Genomic DNA, 23,215 nt, shown 5'->3' on the forward strand with positions numbered 1-23,215 from the left:
TAGTTTGAGATAGTATCTCTGCTTCCTATGCTGCACAAGTGGAGGACCTCCAATTACTAGTACACTAAGAACAGCCTTGGAGAAAGCCGTGTCCTACCTCCATTAGCTGTCAAAGCAAGGATGCCACAGATGGGAAAAATGTCTTTTAGGCTCTAGGGACATGGTAGGGGCATCTACTCTGCATAGTAAGCACTGGCACTACCTCCAGAAGAGCTGGTATTTCTAGGCACTGAAGGCAGTGACTGTAGCTCAGCTCCTGGAAGAGCTACAACTACAATAGATAGGTGCTCCACTACTCGGCTCCTTGGGCTAAGCAACCCTGCACACACATACATGCTCCAACATCTCAGGAGAAAGGGCCATAATGGCACGATCTTTTGCTCTGATTTTAGAACTAGTCAGGCTATTTCTGACAGCACTGCACAGCTGAGTGACAGTATATTCTGGGATGAGAAAAAAAATAAAAGACAGATTCTTAGAAAGCTCAGAAGGGGTATTTCACTAAGACTCATTCATATGTTGTTCTCCTTTAGGGATGCGTGAACAGACATTTTCAGCCAAAAAGAGACTCTCCGTCTCATTACAGCTAATACTCATTTTCCACAGCTGTTGCCTTACACAACTGTTTGCTTCACAAACACCTGCAAAAGTGCTAAAAGACCCAGTTCCAAAAAGAGCTTTGTCATATGAATGGCACAACTGCCCTCATTTGGAAGCATACAATTTTATATAGTTTAAGGACCCATTAAGTGTCAGGCATTAAAATCAACACATTGAAAGCAAGCACGTAGTTAACTGCTGTGATACTCATCTTCTTATGCTCAGTGACATAAGCTTAAAATCAGTTTGTGTTTAAAACCAGTTCACGTATAGGAACAGAAAACTCAAGTATTTTTATCTTCATGTCTTTAAAATGAAGGTAAGTTGAACACTTTCACTACATTAAGTGTAGACTGTGAAATAAGCTCTAATTTCAAGGGGCCAAGTTAGTGGTTTAAATACCAAAATTCCCCTGTCCCTATGTCAGTTTGGCTAGTTTTGCTGTTCTTAGTGGTTGCTATTGCATTCCCCCTGCCTCTCAGCACAGTGTGCTTGCCCACTAAGGGCACAGACTCCAAATGGGCCTTAAGGACTCCATTTTTCCCCATTACTACTTTCCAAAATGGCAAATGCCATGCAGTATGAGGTTTAAAAAGCCTTCCTCTCTCAGCTGACAGCTGAGTAAAGTATGTTCCAGCAGTACTTCTAAAGCCACCCTGTTAGCAATGAAAGTAAGCCATGAATAACCAGTGACACTTAACATAAGCAGCAGTCTTAATCCTCCAAATTAGATATCCACTCGAGGACCACCTGATCTCATCAATTTGTGGACTGTATAATTCAGAAATGCTGTAAATATTTTAATTTGCATATAATTAAAGGATAGTGTAAGATCTGAATGTTCCTTTCTTTCTCCAGTTTTGCTTGCTTGCTTCCTTCCACACAGATAAATGTATGTATTTGCATGAGTTCAGCATTCACCTTACAAAACACCACCTCAAGTCTTATGCAATAGCATCAGCTTCACAGATTACAGGTAACAAGCACAGCAGAAGAGCAGACCTGTGGACTGGCCTTCTGTTTGTGAATCCTTAACGTTACTTAAAATTCTGAATGATTTATGGACATCTCTACTCCCTCTCCCCATCCAAAACCAAGTTAATTTGAAAGTATTTAAAGCTACCTGGCACCTTTTGCAGCTATACTTGTGAGGCTCAGAATCTGCACTTTCATCAGAGTTGTCATCGTTTTCCTCTGATGAGATTCCAATTTTACCAATGAACTCTTCTCTTTGGTGATCATCCATTAGTGCTATGTCCTGTGTAGGGTGGGAAAGAATATTATGTTTTAATGGATTAAACTTCTATTTCAAAAGGTAATGCCTGGTAAGTTTTGTTGCCATGCAGCATTAGCAATTGCTGTAATATTATTTATTTAAAATACCCTCCTGACTCATTCAATTCAGGTAAACAAAGTTTTTCTGTCCATGACTAAACAAGGAGAAACTGTTTATCCAAATAAATAATACTCTATTTTTTGTGTACAAACTGAGCATTGTAACAGGTTGGCCAGAAAGGTTGTGGAGTCTCCTTCCCTGGAGATACTCAAGATCCATCTAGACACAATTCCTGTATAATGTGCTCTAGGTGTCCCTGCTTTAGCAGAGCAGTTGGACTAGATGACCTCTGGTGGTCCCTTCCAGCCTCAACCATTCTGCGACTCTGTGAACTTTAATGTAAGCAGAGACTGAACTGGTACAGTATTACCTCCATAAAAGCATCTTTATGAGCACCACCGAGTAATACAATTCCTTTTTAATTAAATTCCTTACATTCAGTGCTAACCTAGGGACATTAAAATAATCTAGGTTTGATTAAGCACTATTAATAAGGGTATTTTTGTGATTTAGAATACTTTTGTAAAACCAGGTAAGAAACTTGATATATAGGCAGTTATGCTAGCATATACAAGAGAACCACAATCACCGGCATGGAAAGGGCAGGAACAATTCGTTCTCGTTTGTTTTTTCCCCACAGAGTATGACAGTAACCCCTCAGCCCAACCAAACTACAACTCGAACATCTGCTTGCAGCCTAACTGATAAATTATTCTCCCCACTTTAAACTAAGCAACCTCTGTGATTCACACAAGATCACAGAGGTGGTTTTTCCACAGTATTCAGAAGTGCTCTGCAGTGACAGCTGAAATAAGTTAAAATGTGATAGTCTACTCTGTAGCAATCCAGATGTAGCAAAAGAGCCGTGGGTAAATCAGATCACAATTGGTGGGCCTGCTGTAGAAATATCACTGCACAGGGTATGTAATCACTGTTATGTTGCCACTATGAATACGTGACCATAACAGTCTCAGTGTATTTATCGATATGTCCATGTGCCTGTTAAATAACATATCTTTTTTGAATAAATTAACACAATACCTTAAAATGGACGTGAATGTGATCTCTCAACACATCCACCCTGAAAAATTTACGTCCACAGATTTCACAAGTGTATTTCTTGTCTCCATGTGTTAACAGGTGTTTGTTCATATTGCTTCTACATGAAAATACCTAAAAGAGAAGGAGGAAGAAAAAGGGGTTGTATACTGTCCAGCAGGCCTGCAGAGTTCTTTGCAAGTTATTCAACGGATAGTACAGAACACATTTACCGTCCTGTTTCATTCACTCTGGCCAGAAACATGTAGGAACTCCTGTTATCCAGCCAGCAGGCTATCTCAGAAGCTGCTGGCACAGCAAAATACAGGTTTACAGTTCCAAGGAGCTGCCTGAAATTGGCCATTCATCAGACGCAGACTTCCAAAAAAGCTGCACCAGAATTACACAGGGTAGATTTAGAAATATTTAGACAGTGTCTTTTGAGTCACTGATGTTCCACCTATCTATAAAAAGACATATCCACAGAATCTACCTTCATTGATATGTAACATATCCAAAGCATCAAAATGAAAGGTCTACACACCAGCTTGAGTACATCTTGCACTGTAAAATCATTAGTTAAATTCAGTCTTTGTACCTGTGCTAACAGCAGCTTAAGATCATGAGTGTTAAACACCAACATACAACAGTGCCATGACCACACCATGAATTCATTTTGATTTATAATAGAAAATTATTCCCACTGCACAGTCAGTTCCAGCTGTTTACATTCCAGCAGGAAAACTTCACTCTAAGTGACATAAGCCATGGCATTTCACCGCAGACACAGAGACCATATTACACTTGACATTGTGCTACATGTCCTGAAAAAAAGTAGAGTCTGAACTTCAGTTTTGTTATTCTCTTTATCCTACCAGCTCCCACCAGCCATGGCCACAGTGGGCTTGGATATATAATGGGGCTAAGGCAGTTTGAAGAGTAATGTCTTAGCTGGATGACACGGTAACTCACTGGTAACTAACCTTGTGCCTGTCCAAGTTGTGAGGTAATCTGACTTGGCACATACCTTAGTGCAAGTCATTCACCTCAACTTTTCGGCGGACTGTGTGACTATACAGGTAGGCTGCTACTGTGGTTTAATATACGGGTGGTAACTTGTTATGCCACAGTAACTCATTTGAAGGTGCTGGGTTGAGGCACACCCTTCCCCTGCAGTATTCTTGGAGCTACAGTGCAGAGCTTTGCATGGTGCATGCTGGCAAAGACACCTACCTTCCCGCACACGGGGCATCCTGAAGGCTCCTTCTTGTAGCGAACCATGTTTTCAGTGTTGTGCTCAAAGTCTTCTCTTTTCACACGCCTCACCCCTTAACAGAACAGTCCCCATCAAAAAAACAAAACAAAAAAATAAACCATGGTTTTCCACTCCAATCTGCATGCCCTTTCAGGTGAATACTGTAAAGAAGAGTGAAACACTGGGAAGAGCCTCAATGCAGAATTTAATTGCTAACAAAAGGATAACTTCTAAATTAAAACGGTGTCTTAAGACTATAAAAACAGTCAACTAAAGTGATGTATTATGGCTTAATGGTTTTTACACCAATTATAAAGTGTCTGAAAACAAACACTTATTGTCAGCACATGGAAACAGGCTCATCTAGTAGACCTTGACACTTCAATCAGATATCTGGCCCAGAAATTCCTCCTCAGAGCCTCTAAGCAGAGAAGCAACCATCCTGCACCATCTTTTATGCTCGGTGAGGATTTCACATCTCTTTCTCTGCTGCTTTCAGGAAAGAAGAGGGCTGCTGCTGTTCTGGTGACACTTAAACAGGAGATGCCTTGCCAGTGCCATTCAACCTATTGGTCTAGCTGTCCTCCAGCTCATGACACAAAGGTCTGAATCACAGGAGCGGCTGGTGGTGGTTGGCTACTCCCACAGCACCAAATTAGACAGTCTGGATGCTTTTCTTAGATCACCTTTGGTTTTATCATCTAGATTGCTGGAGGCATTTTAATGCTTCGGCAATCTATCATCACGCAAGTTTTTCCAGGGTTTGCGTGCCTATAACAACCTTAGAGGTTTGAGATTTTGAACAGTAAACTCTTCTAGTCTCACTTTCATATAGTCTCAGGAATTTGAAAGATAACATCGCATAGCATTCCCTTTATACTATATTTATACAATAATCACTTTCAGTTTTACATTGCAAGTTAATTCCCTGCCTTCAAATTTTCAAGTTACCACAATTCTTTTTTTTTAAAGAAAGAATAGAATTCAAAGAAAGAAAATGATATAATTACAATCAGCTACTCTAAACTACTGCAGAATAAGCCAACCAACTTTCACACAATTGTTAGTAGAACTGGATTCAACCATGTGAGACTGAAAAAAAACCATAAGTGCCTTTGAAAGGTAGGTGCCTATGAAAAACTGTAAAGTTTTTCATAGAATTAGACAACTGTTACTATTATTTTTAATAAGTGTCACATTTTGCTGAATCTTGCTATTCAAGATCAGGCAACTGACAAAAAAAAACCCATAATAAATTCCTTTACCTTCCCACCTCTACTGCTGTTTCAAGAGTAATAATTAGATTGATCTGTAGTATACTTACCTTCCAAGTGTCGTCTTTGATGGTCTAGCATGACATCCTTCCGGTAAAACATCTTATTGCAGATTTCACAAGCAAACTTCTTATCTCCATGCTTTTTCTTGTGTTTTGAGAGATTACTGTTTGTAGAAAAGAATCTGAAACACATCTCGCACTGGAATGTCTTGTCATCTGTAAGCAAGAGAAACCACGCAGTTCTTTACAGATGAAAACAGATACTTTTGTTAGTTGCTTCGGTAGTTCTTCTGTTAGATCTGATTTTAAAATGTAATCCATCTTTATATGGATTGAGGAGGGAAAAGCAAAAGCATGTATTCTTTTACTTTAAAGATTTTTTAAAAGGCAGTAAGTACGTATGATGTTAATTTGAACATGGAATCTAGCACTCTAACTTCCTTACATGGCCTCTCTCCATTGTGGCCTAGCATACATTAAAATTATGTTTGGAGTGGATTCTGTTACAGCTGGTTCAAGTTTTTGATGTTGGTAACATCACTACATATACAACAACACATCACATGAACAGCTGTGCCTAAGCACCAGAATCCTTCTAATCTAATTACCAGAATCCTTCTACCAGCACTGGCTCCTAATACCAGCCAGTACAGAATGTTCCAGAAGAAGGTAACAGATCTCAAAAATAGGCCAGCACATAACAACAGGCCTATGGGGAATTTGTTTTGTATTCAGTAGCTGAGACTTTTCTTGAAACACGAAAGCATGGTCCAGCAGATGGAATCTGCCAGTGCTGCACCAACCACAAAGTGACAGCTGAATGCCTTGAAGAGCAGAGCAAATATTGCTGCTTTTTGTAGTCAACTCATAAAATGAAATGAGCTGCTGCCCTTGAATGAACAGAATACTGAGGTTACTTGGCATTACTCTCCATTCTTCATAAAACTGAGTTTCATACAAGCTGTACCCTCTGAAAGGCAATGAATGAGAAACCCTACTTTGGCGATGTAAAGGGCAGTTACCCAGGTGATTCCAGTCTGACAGAGCGAGGAGAAACCCCGCCTCCCGGAGCCTCAGCTCTGAGCGGCGAGAGCCAGCGACGGAGCCTCGAGCCCTCGCCAGGCCTTGCCCAGGCGCCGCAGCTCCGCTGAGGCGAGCAGGGACTCACAGGGGGCGGTGCCAGGAGGGACGGCCCCGCCCTGAGCGGGGAAAACCCGCCCCGGGGAGCGAGAGGTCTCCTTAAGGCCGGGGCCCGCTCCGGGAGCTCTGCTCCGGCTGCGCCGGCGGGGGCAGCGTCGGCACCGGACAGAGGCGGTGAGAGGGGAGGCTGCAGCGCGGAGCTCGGGGTGCAGGAAGTGCCTGCACTGCTCTCCTGAGGCGAGGGTGCGCAACGGGCAGGGCTGCTCTCGGTGCTCTGGTGGAGGCCGTCCCCCAGCAGGGGCTGAGCTGCGGGACGCTGTCAGCAGCTGAAAGATGTCAGGGAAGCTGAGAGGGAGCTGGGCTGCTTGCTCCGGGACCAAACTGTGCAGGGGCCACAAGCGTCCATCATAGCGCATACAGAAAAGGAGGAGGGCAGGGAGCTGGGAGCTAGTAACAAAAAAAACCCCCACAAACCAAAACAAGACCAAAAAAAACCAACACAAAAATAAACAAAAAAAAAAAACCCTGAAGAATGGGGTTGATTGAAGAATAGGGTTGTAAATATATAACCTCAAGAACGTTAGGCTTTGTTAGCAACTATAGAGAAAAGGAAATTACTAAGATAACCTTTGCCAGAACCACCTGGTGGTTACTGATATGACAACGATCCTAAAACAAAGTGATGAAGAAATAACCACCAGGGGTCTGAAAGCCCACTACCACATTTTTGTATGCATACTGGAGGCATTCTCTAAAAAGTATGATGTAAGGTATGTAATCTAATGAATATGTATGTTTAAGGACAATACAATCACAGCCTGGTTGATGCTTGGGGGAGACATGCTTGGAGGAGTGATCCCCCGTGTCTCCCAGCGCCGCAATAAAGAATACCTGCTTGTCAACTTAAAACTTTGTTGGCGAATTCCTGGAGATTTCTCTGAATCAATTTGGCACCCCAGATAGGATCCTCTCTGCTCAGCTGCAGGACCCGCTGAGGACAGGGCTCCCTAGGGCCCTCGGGAGTGTTTCCCGGAGGGACCCCTTGACTCATTCAGATCACTGTGGGAGCAGACAAGGACCATCTTCATAAAAGGTATTCTTTTATATAGTTGGTAAGATGCAGGGGGCATCTTGGTTTGGTAAATTGGTTTGGTAAGCGTAAACAAGGTTTGGAAGCCTTCCATAAATCAAGATAGGAAACCTTGTGGGTAAAGGCGTATACCCGGCTGCTAGCATCCATTTGGTATACACCCACAAGAAGCAGGGGGCATCTTGCGGTTTGGGTCCTGCAAGACGCAGTGGGCATCTTGTAGTAAAGGTTTTGGATTTTACTGGTATTTGACTTATGTTGTGGCTTGTTAGAGTAATGATTTTGGTCTTGTGATTTTGGTACTGGTGACAGACTGTTAGAACTGTGTTACTAATTGTTGTCTCTGTTTCAAGCGTTGTAACTGTGGGGAGTATGTCTATTTTGTGGCTTGTTATAGTGATGATTTTAGTCTTGTGATTTTGGTCTTGGTGACAGACTGTTATAAGTGTTAATTGCTGTTCGTTTGACACAATTTTAGTCTCTGTCTCTATCTCAAGTGTTGTAACTGTGCGGAGTGTGTCTGTGGGATCCCGTGTGTGTGTGTGAATGTGAGACTGATGATGGGAAATCGGCAGAGTGGAGAGATCTTGAAAAAGAGTCCTTTAGGGTGCATTTTGGCACTTGGAAAGAACTGGGAGGGTTTCCTGGGGGCTCAGTAAGAAAGAAAATGTTGGTGAAATATTGTAACCAATGGTGGCTGTTGTATATTCTGGAGGATCAGGAGAAATGGCCCAAAAATGGAACTTTGAATTACGTTGTTGCAATTAATGTTATTTTTAAGACAACAAGGAAAATGGGATGAAGTGATGTATGCAGATATGTTTTTCACTTTCAGAAACCACCCAGAGTGGCAGACAGAATGTGAAATAAATATAGCTCTGGCAGATCCCTAATTTTGGCTTTGGAAAAGGACAGGGAAAAACAGAAAGCTAAGCTGGAGAGATGTTGTTCAGCCTGTGATATTGGGGGAATGATGTTTAAAGTTAAAAAAACCCAAACAAAACAACAAAAAAACCAAACAGAGTAATCAGGAAGATAGATTAGGGAGTACTCTTGGCATCTGCCCCATCTGTTATTGATAAGGAAGAAGAGGTTGCTGTCACTGGCAACAGAGAAGAAGGACTTGAGAATGTTAAAGAAGTGTGGAGAGAGTACAGGAGTCGGGAACAGGTAGAGAAGAGCGAGCTGAGTCATGCTATAGGCATGGCTACAGTGGCTGCTTTGGGACAAGTAGAAACTGGTGAAGGGACTAATGTGAGAAGATGAGGCAGAGGTAGAGGAGGAATGCCAGGCAGAGGTGAGAGACTGAATTCCCCTGTGGGATGAGATCAGTGTGCATACTGTAAGGAGTTTGGACGTTGGAAGTGAGACTGCCCTGGGGGGAGTGCCATGGGGTGGCTCCGGTGACTGAACTGGAACTAGACTGATGGGGATCTGGGGAATCTACCCTAGCAGATTCACTGATTAAATTAAAACTAGAGACTAGAGGAAATAAATTGGAATTTTTAAGTGGATATAGGAGCAACTTATTCAGCGTTAAATCAGAGGGAAAAGAATTTGTTACACATGTGGGAGTTACTGACCACCAAGAAAAAGACAAAAAAAAAAAAAGAAAGCATTCTTTCTGAAACCTTTAGAGTATAAATTGGGAAAACAAACAGGAATGCATAAATTTTTATATATGTCAAATTCTCCAAAATCTGTATTAGGGCAAGAAGCAACATTTAAAGAATGCAAAATAAAATTAAGTGTCAAAAGCTATCAATTAATTGAAGTTTTTGAGTTTATCTTTAATTCAACAGAAAAGCAAACAGAAGGACCTCCCTGAAATAGAAGAAATCCTTAATCAGGTGTATCTGGGAGTATGGGCATCTGAAGCTCCAGGTAAGGTGAAAAAAATGCTTTGCCTGTTAAAGTAGAAATAAAAGGGGGGGCTGCCTAATTAGAATAAAATAATATTGCTTAAAAGTGGAGGATCGAAAGGGAATCAAAGAAATAATTTTTTAAAATACGGATTATTAATTGAATGTGAATCAGAATATAATACTCTTATCTTGCCATTAAACAAAGCCAATGGGAAAAGTTACAGATTAGTTCAAGATCTCAGAGCAATCAACAAAATTGTGGAGGATATTCATCCATTAGTAGCTAATCTGTATACCTTATTGACTAAATTGAATACTAATCAGGATTGGTTTACCGTTCTGGACTTAAAGGATACATATTTCTGTCTGCCCCTGGCCAAAGAAAGTCAAAATTTATTTGCTTTCGAATGGGAAAACCCTGAAACAGGAAGAAGGACACAGCTCACTTGGACGATGTTACCTCAGGGATTTAAAAACAGTCTGACCATTTTCGGAAATCAATTGGCACAAGAATTAGAATCCTGGGAAGCACCCACCCAGACAGGAACTTTACTACAGTATGTTGACAACCTGTTAATTGCTACCAAAACTGAGAAAGAATGTGTTCAATGGACTGTAGAATTGTTAACTTTCTGGGGCTAAATGGATACCGGGTATCTAAATTGAAGGCTCAACTAATTCAAACTCGAGTATCTTATTTAGGATGCAAAATAACAGGACCAGAACTTGGAGCAGCTTGGAAAGAAGCAATCTTTCAAACACCATGACCATCCACAGTTAAAGATCTCTGGACGTTTCTGGGAATGACAGAATAGTGATGACTCTGGATCCATGATTATGGTGTTCTGATAAGACTCTTATATGAGCTGCTAAAAGAAAATCCAACCTTTCTAAAATGGATAGATCAAGCTGAAGAAGCATTTAAAAGTTTAAAGACAGAACTCATGAGAGCTCCAGTTCTGGGGCTCTCGGACATAACTAAACATTTTTGGCTATATTCCTGAGAAACAGGGAATTGCCTTGGGGGTTTTGGCTCAAAGATTGGGACCTTATAAAAGAGCAGTGGCCTATTTTTCAAAACAACTGGATGAACCAAGTAAAGGCTGGCCTGGATGCTTGAGAGCAGTGGCAGCAGTTATCTTAAACACCCAAGAGGCCCGAAAATTTACACTGGGACAAAAGATCACTGTGTTAGTATCACATGCAGTCAACAGTCCTAGAACAAAAAGGTACACATTGGCTATCACCATCACGTTTCTTGAAGTATCAAGCCATCCTAGTAGAACTGGATGACGTGGAAATTGTGATCACTAATGTTGTGAATCCAGCATCCTTCCTTCAGGAAACCCCTACCAAACCACTGACTCACAATTGCTTGGCCACTATAGAGACAGTATATTCGAGCCGACCAGATCTGAAGGAGGAGCCTCTGGAGGGTGCAGATTCCTGGTTCACCAATGGCAGCAGCTTTGTTAAAGATGGTGAATGAAGAGCAGGATATGCCATAACTACAACTTCAAAGGTAATAGAAGCTAAACCATTACCCTCTAACACCTCAGCACAGAAGGCAGAAATAATAGCCCTGACTAGAGCCTTGGAGTTGGCAAAGGACAAGCTGATAAACATATGGACTGATTCCAAATACGCCTTTGGTGTAGTTCATGCACGTGGAGCAATTTGGAAAGAACGAGGACTTTTAAATACCCAGGGAAGATAAATTAAACATGCAACGGAAATTCTATGATTGTTAGAAGCTGTATAATTACCCAATGAAGTGGCTATCATACATTGTAAAGGACATCAAAGAGGTAACTCTGATCAACAGATTGGGAATAATTTGGCTGAGCGTGAGGCTAAACGGACAGCAGAAACAGAAAGAGTTGAGGTGATGTCCTTGATTCCTGACGATAAACTGGTAATTCAGCAAAATAAACCTAGGTACTCTAAAGAAGATACGAAACTAATTGAAGACTTGGAAGGACATGAAAATGAAAAGGGTTGGATAAAAATACCTGATGGGCGAGTAGTGATCCTCTATAATCAATTATGAAGGTTGATACAAGAAGAACGTAACAAAACTCATTGGGGAAGTAATGCCTTGTACAAACATTCAAACAAACAGATAGGAAGAAATTAATATACCATAGTGCAATTAGTGACAAAACAATGTCAACTATGTCTGAAAAATAACCCTAAGACTGAAAACAGGAATCAGGTAGGGACAATTGGAAAAGGGAATTATCCGGGATAACAGTGGCAAATAGATTTTTCTGAATTACCTAGAAAAGGAGGTTATCAGTATTTGTTGGTATTGACAGATGCTTCTTCAGGGTGGCCAGAAGCATTTCCTTGCAGGACAAATAATGCAAAACAAGTGATTAAGGTGCTATTAAGTGAAATAATACCTCGCTTTGGGGTACCAGCAACTATCTCTTTTGACCGCAGTACATATTTCAGTGCAAAATTATTGCAAGAAATCAGCAAGAAATTGGAAATAGATTGGCAATTACATGTTCCGTATAGGCCTCAGGCCAGTGGGCAAGTGGAAAAAATGAATCGCTTAATTAAACAGCTTGGGAAAATTTGTCAAGGGACTAAGTTGTATTGGTATCAAGCATTACCATTGGCCTTATTGAGAATCAGAACAAAACTTCGGTCAAAGGAAGGAATTAGCCCATTTGAGATTCTATATGTAAGGTCGTATCAATCTCAATTTAAAGGAGACAGCCTTCAAGAAGCAGAAGGACACCTTCAACAGTTCTTGGTAAACTTGGGAAAACAGTTAGAAGAAATAAACAGCAGAGTGTTAGGGCCCAGGGCCAGAGGTTTAGATTATCCTATTCATCCTTTTAAGCCAGGAGATTGAGTTTTTATTAAGAATTTTGCAGGTGATCCCCTAGAAGAGGAGTGGATCATACCAGGTATTACTGACTACAGCAGTGAAGATAAAGGAACAGCCTGTTTGGATACATTACTCAAGAATCAAGAAGGCGGCAGAACCAGAAACACATTAGAACTGAGAAAAAGTATGGCACATCGAGTCTTCAGGACCCACACATATGAGACTACATCGATCATAATTTGGACTTGTATAATAAGAGGTGTAGAAGCATGGAATCAAAATCTATATCTGAGATTGATACCAAATGTTACTTATGTCTTAAACAAGAGTGATTGTTGGAACTGTATGCAGCTACCTAAATCAGGAGAGAGACTGGGTTTCCTTTAATTGGCCTCCCTATCCCGTTTAAGACAAATTGGAATAGATTATGGAGAGATCCTGTTATACCAACAAGAGCCATACAAATTTACAGGTTTTAAGGATACAAGCCTCAAATATATCAGAAGTTAAATGTGTAACAACTAACAAAACTCTTAATTAAGGCAACATGTCAGTAGGAAATCACCTATATTGCAGCTGGGCAATGCAACTTCACCTTCGAAAACCTTTAACTGGTTATTGTAATGTTCCTGAAGGGAAAGGATGGTATTGGTTATGTGGAGAAAATGCCTATAAGGCTTTGCCTCCTAACTGGAAAGGGACATGCACACTAGGAGTAGTGGTTCCAAACTTTATCGTAATTGACATTCATCCCTCTGGAACCTGGGTTCAGAGTTTTATTAAAAGAATCAAACAAGGATATAATCCCATAGCAGAACAAAACATTGCTTTCCATAGCTTTGTTAGATGGCTTATTCCATCTCTACGTGTTAGTGAACTAGAAAAAGCGACTGTAAATATCTCAGCTGCAATTACGGAAATGGAAAATCGAACTGCTGATGCTATTCTAGCATTACAAGAAGAATTAACCAGTCTGTCTAAAGTAGTGCTCCGAAACTGAATGGCATTAGATACACTGTTAGCATCCCAAGGAGTTTGTTCTGTAATCAATGATAGCTGTTGTTCCTATATAGATCAAAGTGGAAGAATTACTACTGATCTAAAGGAAATGTGGAAACTAGTTAAAATATTTCATGAGGTGGCACAGGACAACACCTCATGGGGATTTGAGGAAATTTGGGAAAAATTAACATCATGGGTACCCAATCTCTCCTGGTTGAGACAGTTGTTTTTTACTGTATTTGTAATAATAGCAATGGTTGTAATTACATGTATAACAGTCCAATGCTCCTTTTGGTGTTGCAAACAAACCATGATGAACTATGACGAATGGAAGAGAAACAAAATTAAGCATCAAGTAGAAACAGGGAAATACTTCAGGAAACTTTAAATACAAATGAAACAACTCAGCTGCAAAAGAATTTGCAATAGGACAAGAAAAGGGGAGATTGAAGAATGGGGTTGATTGAAGAATAAATAAGTAACCTCAAGAACGTTAGGCTTTGTTAGCAGCTATAGAGAAAAGGAAATTACTGAGATAACCTTTGCCAGAACCACCTGGTGGTTACTGATATGACTGATACGACAACGATCCTAAAACAAAGTGATGAAGAAATAACCACCAGGGGTCTGAAAGCCCACTACCACATTTTTGTATGCATACTGGAGGCATTCTCTAAAAAGTATGATGTAATGTATGTAATCTAATGAATATGTATGTTTAAGGACAATACAATCACAGCCTGGTTGATGCCTGGGGGAGACATGCTTGGAGGAGTGATCCCCCGTGTCTCCCAGCGCCGCAATAAAGAATACCTGCTTGTCAACTTAAAACTTTGTTGGCGAATTCCTGGAGATTTCTCCAAATCAAAACAAATACATAAAAAAACCCAAAAAAACAACAACAACAAAAAAAAAAAAAAAAAAAGGAGGAAGAGGACAATTAAAAGCAAAGGGCTTCCTCTAAAATTCGATGTCCTCACCCAGAACCACTTCACAGTTCTGTAGGGGGCTAATGAGGGAACACACACCATATCAAATGAAAAAACTGCTGGTGTACCAGTAAAGAGGACCCCTACTAGTGCCCCCAGGAAAAAGCAGTAGAACTAGATGATCCTAAGGTCCTTTCCAACCCGAACTATTCTGTGATTCTATGGGTCCATAAAAGTAACCAGGATGTCATTTTCTAAGCAAAACAGTCCTTAGCATAAATAATATGAGCAACCACAAAGGATGACTATGGAAAAAATGAACAGGTTCTAGTGATACAGAGAAAAAAACAACACACCAACATCTAGAAAGTCTATTGCAAGTATAAAGCGAGCATGAGAAAGCAGAAAACTGCAACCCCAGAAACAACTACACATTATCGATAGTGTCAGCCCCCTTTCCAGTTCCTTTATTTCAGAGAAATGAGGTAAAAAATAGTTTCAGGAAAGAAAAAGAGAGATGGTGACAGGGTATCTGAACATACAAATGAAAAAGCAGTGAGGCAGGAGATGCTAAAAAAAAAGGAATAAATTAAACGGATGTGTTGCTCTATGGATTACTGGTTACACTTTTCTTATCACAAACGAGGGGTTTTTTTGGCGGAAAAGGGGGCAGGCTGCTTTTTCAGAGGATGCCAAAAATCTAAATTTTTACTCCCTTCTGTAGTTTCTGTGGTGACATGGACTTGTGGACATCCCCCCAAAATGAGTAGTGAGGCCAGAGGAAACTGAATGGTTAGCCATTCTTACCTGTCCTGCAGTTATGGAACTCCAATGCACTCTCTATCCGAAAGGCCTTTTCACACGTGGTGCACTTGTATCTGTACTCACTGTCAACCTGAGGATTGCAAACAGTTAAGAATTTAAGTGGGAAAAACACCCAGTTACATCTGACAGAGAGATGCTAAATCTCAACTACTTTTTCTGTTTTCCATCTTTCCTATTTTGCTTCCTTCAACAGTTCACTTAAATACATATTTATGCAAAACTCTGATGCTGTACCATCCTGCCACGTTCCCACATCTGAGCTCTATATAAAAAGTAGACCATGCAGCTGTGTGCATGTAACACTCTCATTGATAGCCACTGGTTGAACACAGTGACAGGATTTGTAAGAAGCAAGACATAATCTGACTCACCCTCCAGCTCCAGAACAGATTCCAGCAATCTGAGCGCTTAGGACCTCAATGCCAAGCAGTAATGGAAATCCTCACTGATAAGGCACCACTACAACCATGTTTAATACTTAAATGGCAGCAGCACTGAAAAGCCCTCACCAACTGGGACAGTGCTGCTACTGTAAGCACTGCAGGTTTACACATGTGTGCATAGACCTTAATGACACAGCCTTTACCCAGAGAGTTCATACATTGAGGGACACTACAGGTTAGGATAAATGAAACAGGACAAGCAAACAAGTCTGAAACAATCCCATTTAGTGCTATAAACTGAAGTGAGATCTCATCTCTAGATCATGCAGGTCCAGCTAACGCCAGCTTGTCTTGCTGTAACTGATGCCTGAAAACGACTTTCTATAGGAAATTCAGACACGAAAAAGGACTTGTATGCTCAAAAGCATGCCCATGCTTTGCCAACGCATCCACTGCTCTAAAAGATGTTACCTCTCCCTATCAGTTATGTCTCACTTATTCACACAGATACCTTCTCAAATATAATTGGCCCAAGCTCCCCAGCCAGCACCTGGAAGCTCACTGTACATTTTCACCTAAGCTCAGAAAGAGCCTGCTACTCATTTCCACTCACTTCGTTCCTGCTGTGCTTGTATGAAACATGCTGCTTCAAGCTCTCTTTACGGCTGAACAGCTTTGCGCACTCCTCACATTTAAATAGTTTGTCACCTGAGGGGATCAATCGACATAAAAAGAAAGTAGTCAGTGACTGATAATAACCAACTCCAGGCAAGACAGGAGAAACCAAAGCACAAACACACACAAGCAGGAGAAACCAAAGCACAAATTGCAAACAAACAGGCTAGTGATGAGCCACTTCAGTAATTCAGGAGATCCAAATACTGGATTTTAACCTTTTCCAACAATTTTGAAAACAATTTTGTTTGGTTCCCCCACCCTTTTTCAGTGATTATTTATCAGAAAATCTTTACAATTAGATCATGGACACCTGTAACTGCAGATCACAAGCTAAAAAGCACTCAGCTGACATTTACACACCAATGTTGCCAGTGTGCCTGTGAAGGTGGGGGTTGATATATATTTATATGTTTAAAGGCAAGAATGGTTTTGGAAAAACCATTGCATCTTTGCCTTCTTTTAAAATATGTACCTAAATTCAAATTTTAAATACTCCAACTTTCAACTATTATATTTGCATGCTTTGGTCTGCATAACAAAAAGTTTCCTAGAGAGACTTAAACCCCCCCCCCCCCCCCCAAATCTCTTAAAATTATGTATCCCACTATTGAAAATGGCCTAGCTCTTTTACTCAAAGGTGGAACCAATGAGATACAAAATCAATATGCAAGACAAAAGCAAACCCACCATGAGAACGGATGTGCCTGCTGAGGTTGCTGCTGTTCTGGAAGATCTTACTGCAGATACTGCATTGATAGACCCGCTTGTGCTCCCCAAGCTGTTTTATCAGTTTCCGCCGTATACCATGTCTACTGGAGAGAATTAAACTTCTTTTGAGGGACATGGTGTTTTGGTGATGAGCAAACCTACTGGATTAGAGAAAGAAAAGCAGGGACTGAAAGGTATCCCACAGATTGCAAGAAAGAGCCCCACCAGCTGGCAAAAGCTAGAGGAGTGTTATGCTCAGCTTCTGACAGGAGGGAAAGAGCCTGGGGCTTTCTCATTGCCAAGGTGCCCTCCTGGCCACCCCCTGCAAGTGGCAGATGTCAGAGCGCAGCTCACTCCAAATTATCTTCACCCAGCACAAAGAGGAAAAAAGCAGCAGCCACCAGCCTCAGAGATCTCTTGGAAGGCCCCTCAGAGGAACATAAAGGATCTGTTCTGCTCATCTGAAAATATTAGCACTCTTCAGCTTAGAAAGCTTGGCAGTTATGCAAAAGGCGTATATAATAAGAGGGCAGTAGGGCGCCAAGAAGCAGTACTGTTCTATTTCCCAGCACAACCACCTGCTGAAATGCTCTGTGTCTGCTAAGGACTTCAATATATAGCACTACTAGCCCATTTTGAAAAATCAAGTGCTTTATTATACAAAAAATAATTGAAAAAGCCAATTATACCAAGACAAAAAGACATAAAGAATCTAAATTGGTCGAATTATATTTATGAATCTCCCTGAGGCACTGTTATACTGAAGTTTTCCCCTCCCACTGCTCAAAATCCGAAGTATCGCATGGACAGAAATCATTTATGAGTTAAGATGCAAAACTGAGTAATAATGGTTAGCATATTTTATTATTTTTATTTTTTTTAGCAAAAATCTGTTTGCCTGTTTTCTCACCAACATTCAATGGGAGTAATATTTCACATTGCAGCTGCAGGAGACTTTTGGAATCACACTAAATAAAAGCAGTATTGTAATGAAAAATGAAATTCTCATTGTTTATGTGTCAAAATTCTATCACCAATCTCACCATCTCTGCACCACCATCCTCCAGTGCAGAAGCAATCTTTGTGGCACTCAAAGTCAGCTCTTGTAGCAGCAGCAGCATCACACAATTTTACACTAACGAAAAGGAGCATCTGTGGGCCCAGAAGTTGAGCAGAGCTGTTACATGCTACAGAATCTTAACTAAGCCTAAGAGGAAACTGCATCCCAGAACACTTACTTTGTCACTGAACTGATGCTATTTGTGGTGCTAGGCATCTTTCCTAAAACCAATTCCATAATCCTTTCTTCTGCAGCTGAAGGCAGGGCTACCTCTTCAGATGGGACCTGAGTTACAATGTCAGATACACGTTCCACTGCAAACACATCATAAAAGTACAGAGTTAACGCGGATAGGTAGAAATAAAACCTCAAATGCAGAATTTGTAATGAGGTGTGGCACTGAACACATTATTTATTCACAAACATGTTATTTGTCAATGATAAATTATGGATTGCTAATTAGTAGGTAGGCAGCACTTGCAAGATAGAAAAAGTCACTACTGAATGACAAGTGAGGTGTAGTCAACATCTCTTAGGGAGGCAGTTTCTTACCTTTCCAACCTATTACTAAGGTGTCAGTTGATTATGCATTATGAAATTTCCTACTAGAGCTTCCCTTGAAGGAAGGTAAGGCCCTGAAAAAAGGTCCCTTTCAAGAATAAACCTTAAGGTAGACAGAGGAAGGTATCTCCTCTTGAGAGGGAGGATGCTTTATCTGCTGCTGCTTCTAGTAGAAAGCTAGGCAGGTCTCCCATAGCCACTGTTCTGTGTTCCTCCGGGCCTCTCTATTACTAAAACTGTCACAGAAGAATGCAGGCAATCTAAGTGTAGGTGCTACAATATTTACTGTAGACAAGGTCCTCAGAGATAATTAACAAAGTTTGTAATTGTCTGCTTTAGTGATCTAACTAAAACCCTCCATCTTGTCTCTGCTACTTTTTAGGTCTTTTTAAGGTGGCATCGATACAGAAGAAGAGGGGATACATGCTTAGCATTTTCTTAAGTTTTGCTTTACCTGCAGAATCTCTCTCTTCAGCAACAAGAGGTGTTTCTGCTTTTGCTGTTTTGGGCTTTCTTCCCCGCCGGGCCTTTCTCCTTGAGTCTGTACTGGCACTGGCTGCACCACAAGTCACTGGCTGATCCACAGGGGAAGCTTCTGCTGCTTTCTCTGCAACAGCCTCATTTTGGCTGGTTTGAGGGGCACCTTTAGCTTGTTCCAGGTGACTCAGCAAGTGCTCTGGGTAGACGAGTAAGGAGGTAAAAAACTGTCATGAAATACTCAAATGGATTGATCCAGCTTATTAGGGCAACGTCACTTAGGACAGACTCACTTCAAATTATTCCAAAAGCAGTCACAATACCTTCCTAAACAGAAGCATACAGTCTGTTAAACATTGAAACAGTTACTCACAGGGACTGAATCATTAACAGATTTATTAGATATCACTACAAAAAGGTTGTGCTCCCTGATAATGGGCATGTTTTACCAAATGTCAAAGTTATTTAGCAGCCTAGGTCCCCTTTTCAGAAATGATTCATCAGATGGCCAGAGCTCTTCAATATTTTAAGTTCTTTTGAAAACTGCATGAAATAGCTGCAAATGAAATGCAATAAAAAAACATAGAAGTATTTCATTACCATTACTAAATCTGTGCTGTAAATGCCACACAAACAATATTACTAAGAATAAGCTGGCATCACTGACCTTACACATTTTGCATGCAGTTTCACATCCCTGATATTCCTAACATTCACATGTCATTTCCTATACAACTTTTACTTCTTCTAGATTCAACATCACAGTTGTTTGCCCACAGACTGACCACTGCCATATCCAAAATATCACTGTTTTACCATTTTCCCTTTTTCTTAAAGAAACACAAAAATTAAGACTTTCATGTTTCTGCATCATGGATGGGGCATGGCTTCACAGTGCCCTGCTCTGGAGAAGCAGAATTCCGATGCTTCTCAGTAGTCTGTCATGAATTTCTAGCACTTACCTGTCAGCAGATGAGGCTCCTGGAATGCAGATGAACACACTTTACATGTCCACTGGCTGGACTCTGCTTCTGCACCTCCGCTGCCTTCTGGAGTGTTCACTAAATCACAAGGAGAAATACTGAGAAGCTTTGAAAATGGGAAGGTGAAAAATTGCTGCAGCTTTGTTTATCTTGCAAAAACTCTCTGAGTAACACAAGTCAGAATTTAAGCAGTAAGAGGCCCACAGGGGCAGCTGGGATAACTTCAGGATTTTCCAAATATGAACACCTGAAGCATCAGAACAGATGAGAAGTCAGAACAGAAACGATGCCAAGAGAGAGTATCAGTGCTCTTTTGAAGTCTAAAGGGTCCTTTTATCACTTTCTAAAGAACTGTGATTATCAAAGGCACAATATAAAGCCATTTTTAGCACCTTTAAAACCTGTGTTACCAGTACTCTTCTGGGTCAGCTGAGGACAGAAGCAGGAGAAGTTTCTTTGCCCTCCATGAAAAGCATTGCAGAGTAAGAACATCTGGATTAATGGAAGCAAGGGTGAGGACAATGAAAACTCAATTTCATTAATCAGATGTTCTATAAAACCACCATAGTAGATGTTTTCATTAACATATCAGCTCACACAAGATAAAGAAAAAAAAAAGAAAAAGAAGAAATTAGGGGGAAAATTGAACTGGAATAAAAAAAAAAAAAAAAAGAGGAAAAGTTACTCTGTTCACTGTCCATTGTCTTTAAGTCCTTGGATAATACGTCTGAATTTGTTAAGAGGATCTGATAAATCTAGACTGGTTCAGAGATTTTTTTTGGTACACACAAAGCTGAATATTCCACAGTCTACAAGACTCCCTCAGAGAAGGAGTATGACACTGAAATTAGTTAAGTGAATGGCAGCTGTCCTGGGTTCAGCTGTAGCAGTCATTTTTCTCCTTCCTTGCAGTAGCTGGTGCAGTGCTGTGTTTTTGACTTTAGCCTGAGAACAGCGGCTAAACTGTTTTTAGTTGTTGCTTAGTAATGCTTAATCTGATCAAGGACTTTGCAGTCTCATGCTCTGACAGTGAGGAGGAGCACGGGAAGCCGGGAGGAAGCAGAGATAGATCACCTGAGTCAAACTAGCCAAAAGGGTATTCCATACCACAGCACATCATGCCCAGTATATAAACTGGGGGGAGTTACTCGCTGCTCGGGTCAGGCTGGGTATCGGTCGGCATAACTGTGTGGGTAACTGTGCCTCAGTTTCTGCCACAGATTTCCTACATGATCAGTGCATCTGTCTCTGCCTGAGGACCACATTTGTAATGGCACGATAAACTTACTCCTCCTTTTCAGTGATGTCTCTTAGACCAAAATAAAAGATTCTCTGAGGCAAAGAGTGTCCTTGCTACAAGTTACGTTCAACGTTCTGCACTACAGAGGTGTGATCTCATCCATGATGTAATAAATAAATAAAAAATGACTAGACAGTTCAGCAACATCAGTTTATTCTTCACAGGCTACACAAAGAAGTTCAGAGCTCTGTCTGGGAGGCTAAAACCAGCAAACCTAAACCCCAAGATTCTGCATAACTTCAAAAAACAGTCAGACTGGCAGGCAACATGTACGCTACTCCCATCTGCCTCACAAAGGTGCAATCTAATAAAACTGAAAAAGCACCATCTGCAAAACTGAAGTCTGCCTTGGAAACCTGTCCTGACTCTGCAGTTCCCTTGCTCCTTAGCTGCCTCAAGGAGTAAACCTAGAAACCCTGGCTACGCATTGCCTTGCCAGGAAGACTCAGGTTCTGTTTAGAATCCCACTTCAGGCTTTCAGCATGGCTGCAGGGCAACCCAGTTTACTTGGAAGAACAGATCTGTCAGTTGGCAACTGCTTTGTACCACTTGAGGCAAATATGCAGAATCAAGAGAGGTATAATATTTAGCTTTGGAAATACCAAAACATTACCTCAGTAAGAACACTTTGGGGTTCCCAAAGTATAATATGGAGCATTTTGTTTCTATTGAAGTTGGACTTTCAGGAGGATGAAGGGGTTGTTAGTTAAAACTCTTCATAGTTTCCCCCCCCCCAGCAAAAATATCAGTGGTGCCAAAATCAAAGACAACTCCCCAGTCAACTTCACATTTTAGCTGTGACAGTATCCAGTTAAATGAATGGATCTTCTAATTAATTGCTCTGTACACATCTGCAACAATTCTCCTCCTCTTCTGGCTACTTTTAGTATTAGTGAGCAAAATTCTGGTAATTTGAACTATTACACTTTGCAAAGAACATCTGACGATTTTCTCTGGAATTGCCACCCCCCGGCCACCTCCACTAATAACCACCTCCAAAGTCAGAAGCAGTTGTGGTTTTCTGTCATTTTGTAACCTGCAAATGTATTTTAAGCACAATGCCCATGAAAATAAAAAGAAAAAAACCCCAGACTTTCAAATCCTCTCTAAATTAGGATTTGTTGAAAGCTATATAACCATAATATCTGCATAGAAGTGGTACACATGACAGCTCTTTAGATCTGTATCTGTGCTCTGTCTCCTTTAAAAATACCATGATTTTGCATACCTGCTGGATCAGCTGCTGGTATGCTGGATTTCTTCGTTTTTTTATGGGGGAAGACAGCAGACGAAGGTTTTGAAGATGTTTTATTTCCCTCTTTATCAGAATCCATTACTACCAAGCACATATCTGTGAAGAGGAAGAACAGTTCCTTTTCTTTACTTTCCAGACCCTTTGATTCTCTTGCTCTGTGCTGAGAGCAGTAACTATAGCCAGAAAGTTTTGCCCTATGGCAGGCCTGCAAAATACGTTCTCATGTAAAATCCTAACCAGAACATTCTTAAGCCTGAACCTCACAAAATGTGCCTTTCATATTCTGAAGTGTATACTGAAAGTGCTGAACACAGAAAGCAGGATGTACCTAAACAGTAATTTTAAATACCCATATGAACACAAAAATACATGAACAGGTTAAACTAAAGAGGAAACACAGTTAATATCAACTGGAAACATCTCAGAATTCAAAACCTTCTTAACTGCATAGATTCAGCTGTAGCGCTTAAGAATGTGTTTACCATCAAGATCAGCTGTAAAGCATGCTGATGGCAATGCCCTCCCCAAGCCATTTGTCACCCCAAATTATATTCAGAGTAGCAGTAATACCATTCAGGGAGTACTCGAGCTCAAGAGTAGAACAAAAATGCT

The 23,215-nt window shown here is 40.8% G+C and overlaps 1 protein-coding gene across 6 annotated transcripts in view; it reads right to left on the reverse strand.

Annotated features, from left to right (window-relative positions):
* Positions 1-23,215, reverse strand: part of PRDM15 (PR/SET domain 15) — a 50,313-nt gene that overhangs the window by 14,612 nt on the left and 12,486 nt on the right. For 5 of the 6 annotated variants that reach the window (XM_080612460.1, XM_080612463.1, XM_080612464.1 and 2 more), the window contains 11 exons: positions 22,577-22,699; positions 20,028-20,126; positions 19,043-19,264; positions 18,206-18,341; positions 16,947-17,128; positions 16,195-16,289; positions 15,181-15,268; positions 5,554-5,721; positions 4,208-4,302; positions 2,978-3,109; positions 1,724-1,858 (listed from right to left, as the gene is read on the reverse strand). In XM_080612460.1, coding sequence (XP_080468586.1) covers positions 1,724-1,858; positions 2,978-3,109; positions 4,208-4,302; positions 5,554-5,721; positions 15,181-15,268; positions 16,195-16,289; positions 16,947-17,128; positions 18,206-18,341; positions 19,043-19,264; positions 20,028-20,126; positions 22,577-22,699 — 1,475 coding nt within the window. The remainder of the gene's footprint in view (positions 1-1,723; positions 1,859-2,977; positions 3,110-4,207; positions 4,303-5,553; positions 5,722-15,180; positions 15,269-16,194; positions 16,290-16,946; positions 17,129-18,205; positions 18,342-19,042; positions 19,265-20,027; positions 20,127-22,576; positions 22,700-23,215) is intronic. The other variant, XM_080612462.1, reaches the window with a different exon arrangement.

The sequence above is a fragment of the Psittacula echo genome, assembly GCF_963264785.1.
Source record: "Psittacula echo genome assembly, chromosome: 3".
NCBI classification, from domain to species: Eukaryota; Metazoa; Chordata; class Aves; order Psittaciformes; family Psittacidae; genus Psittacula; species Psittacula echo.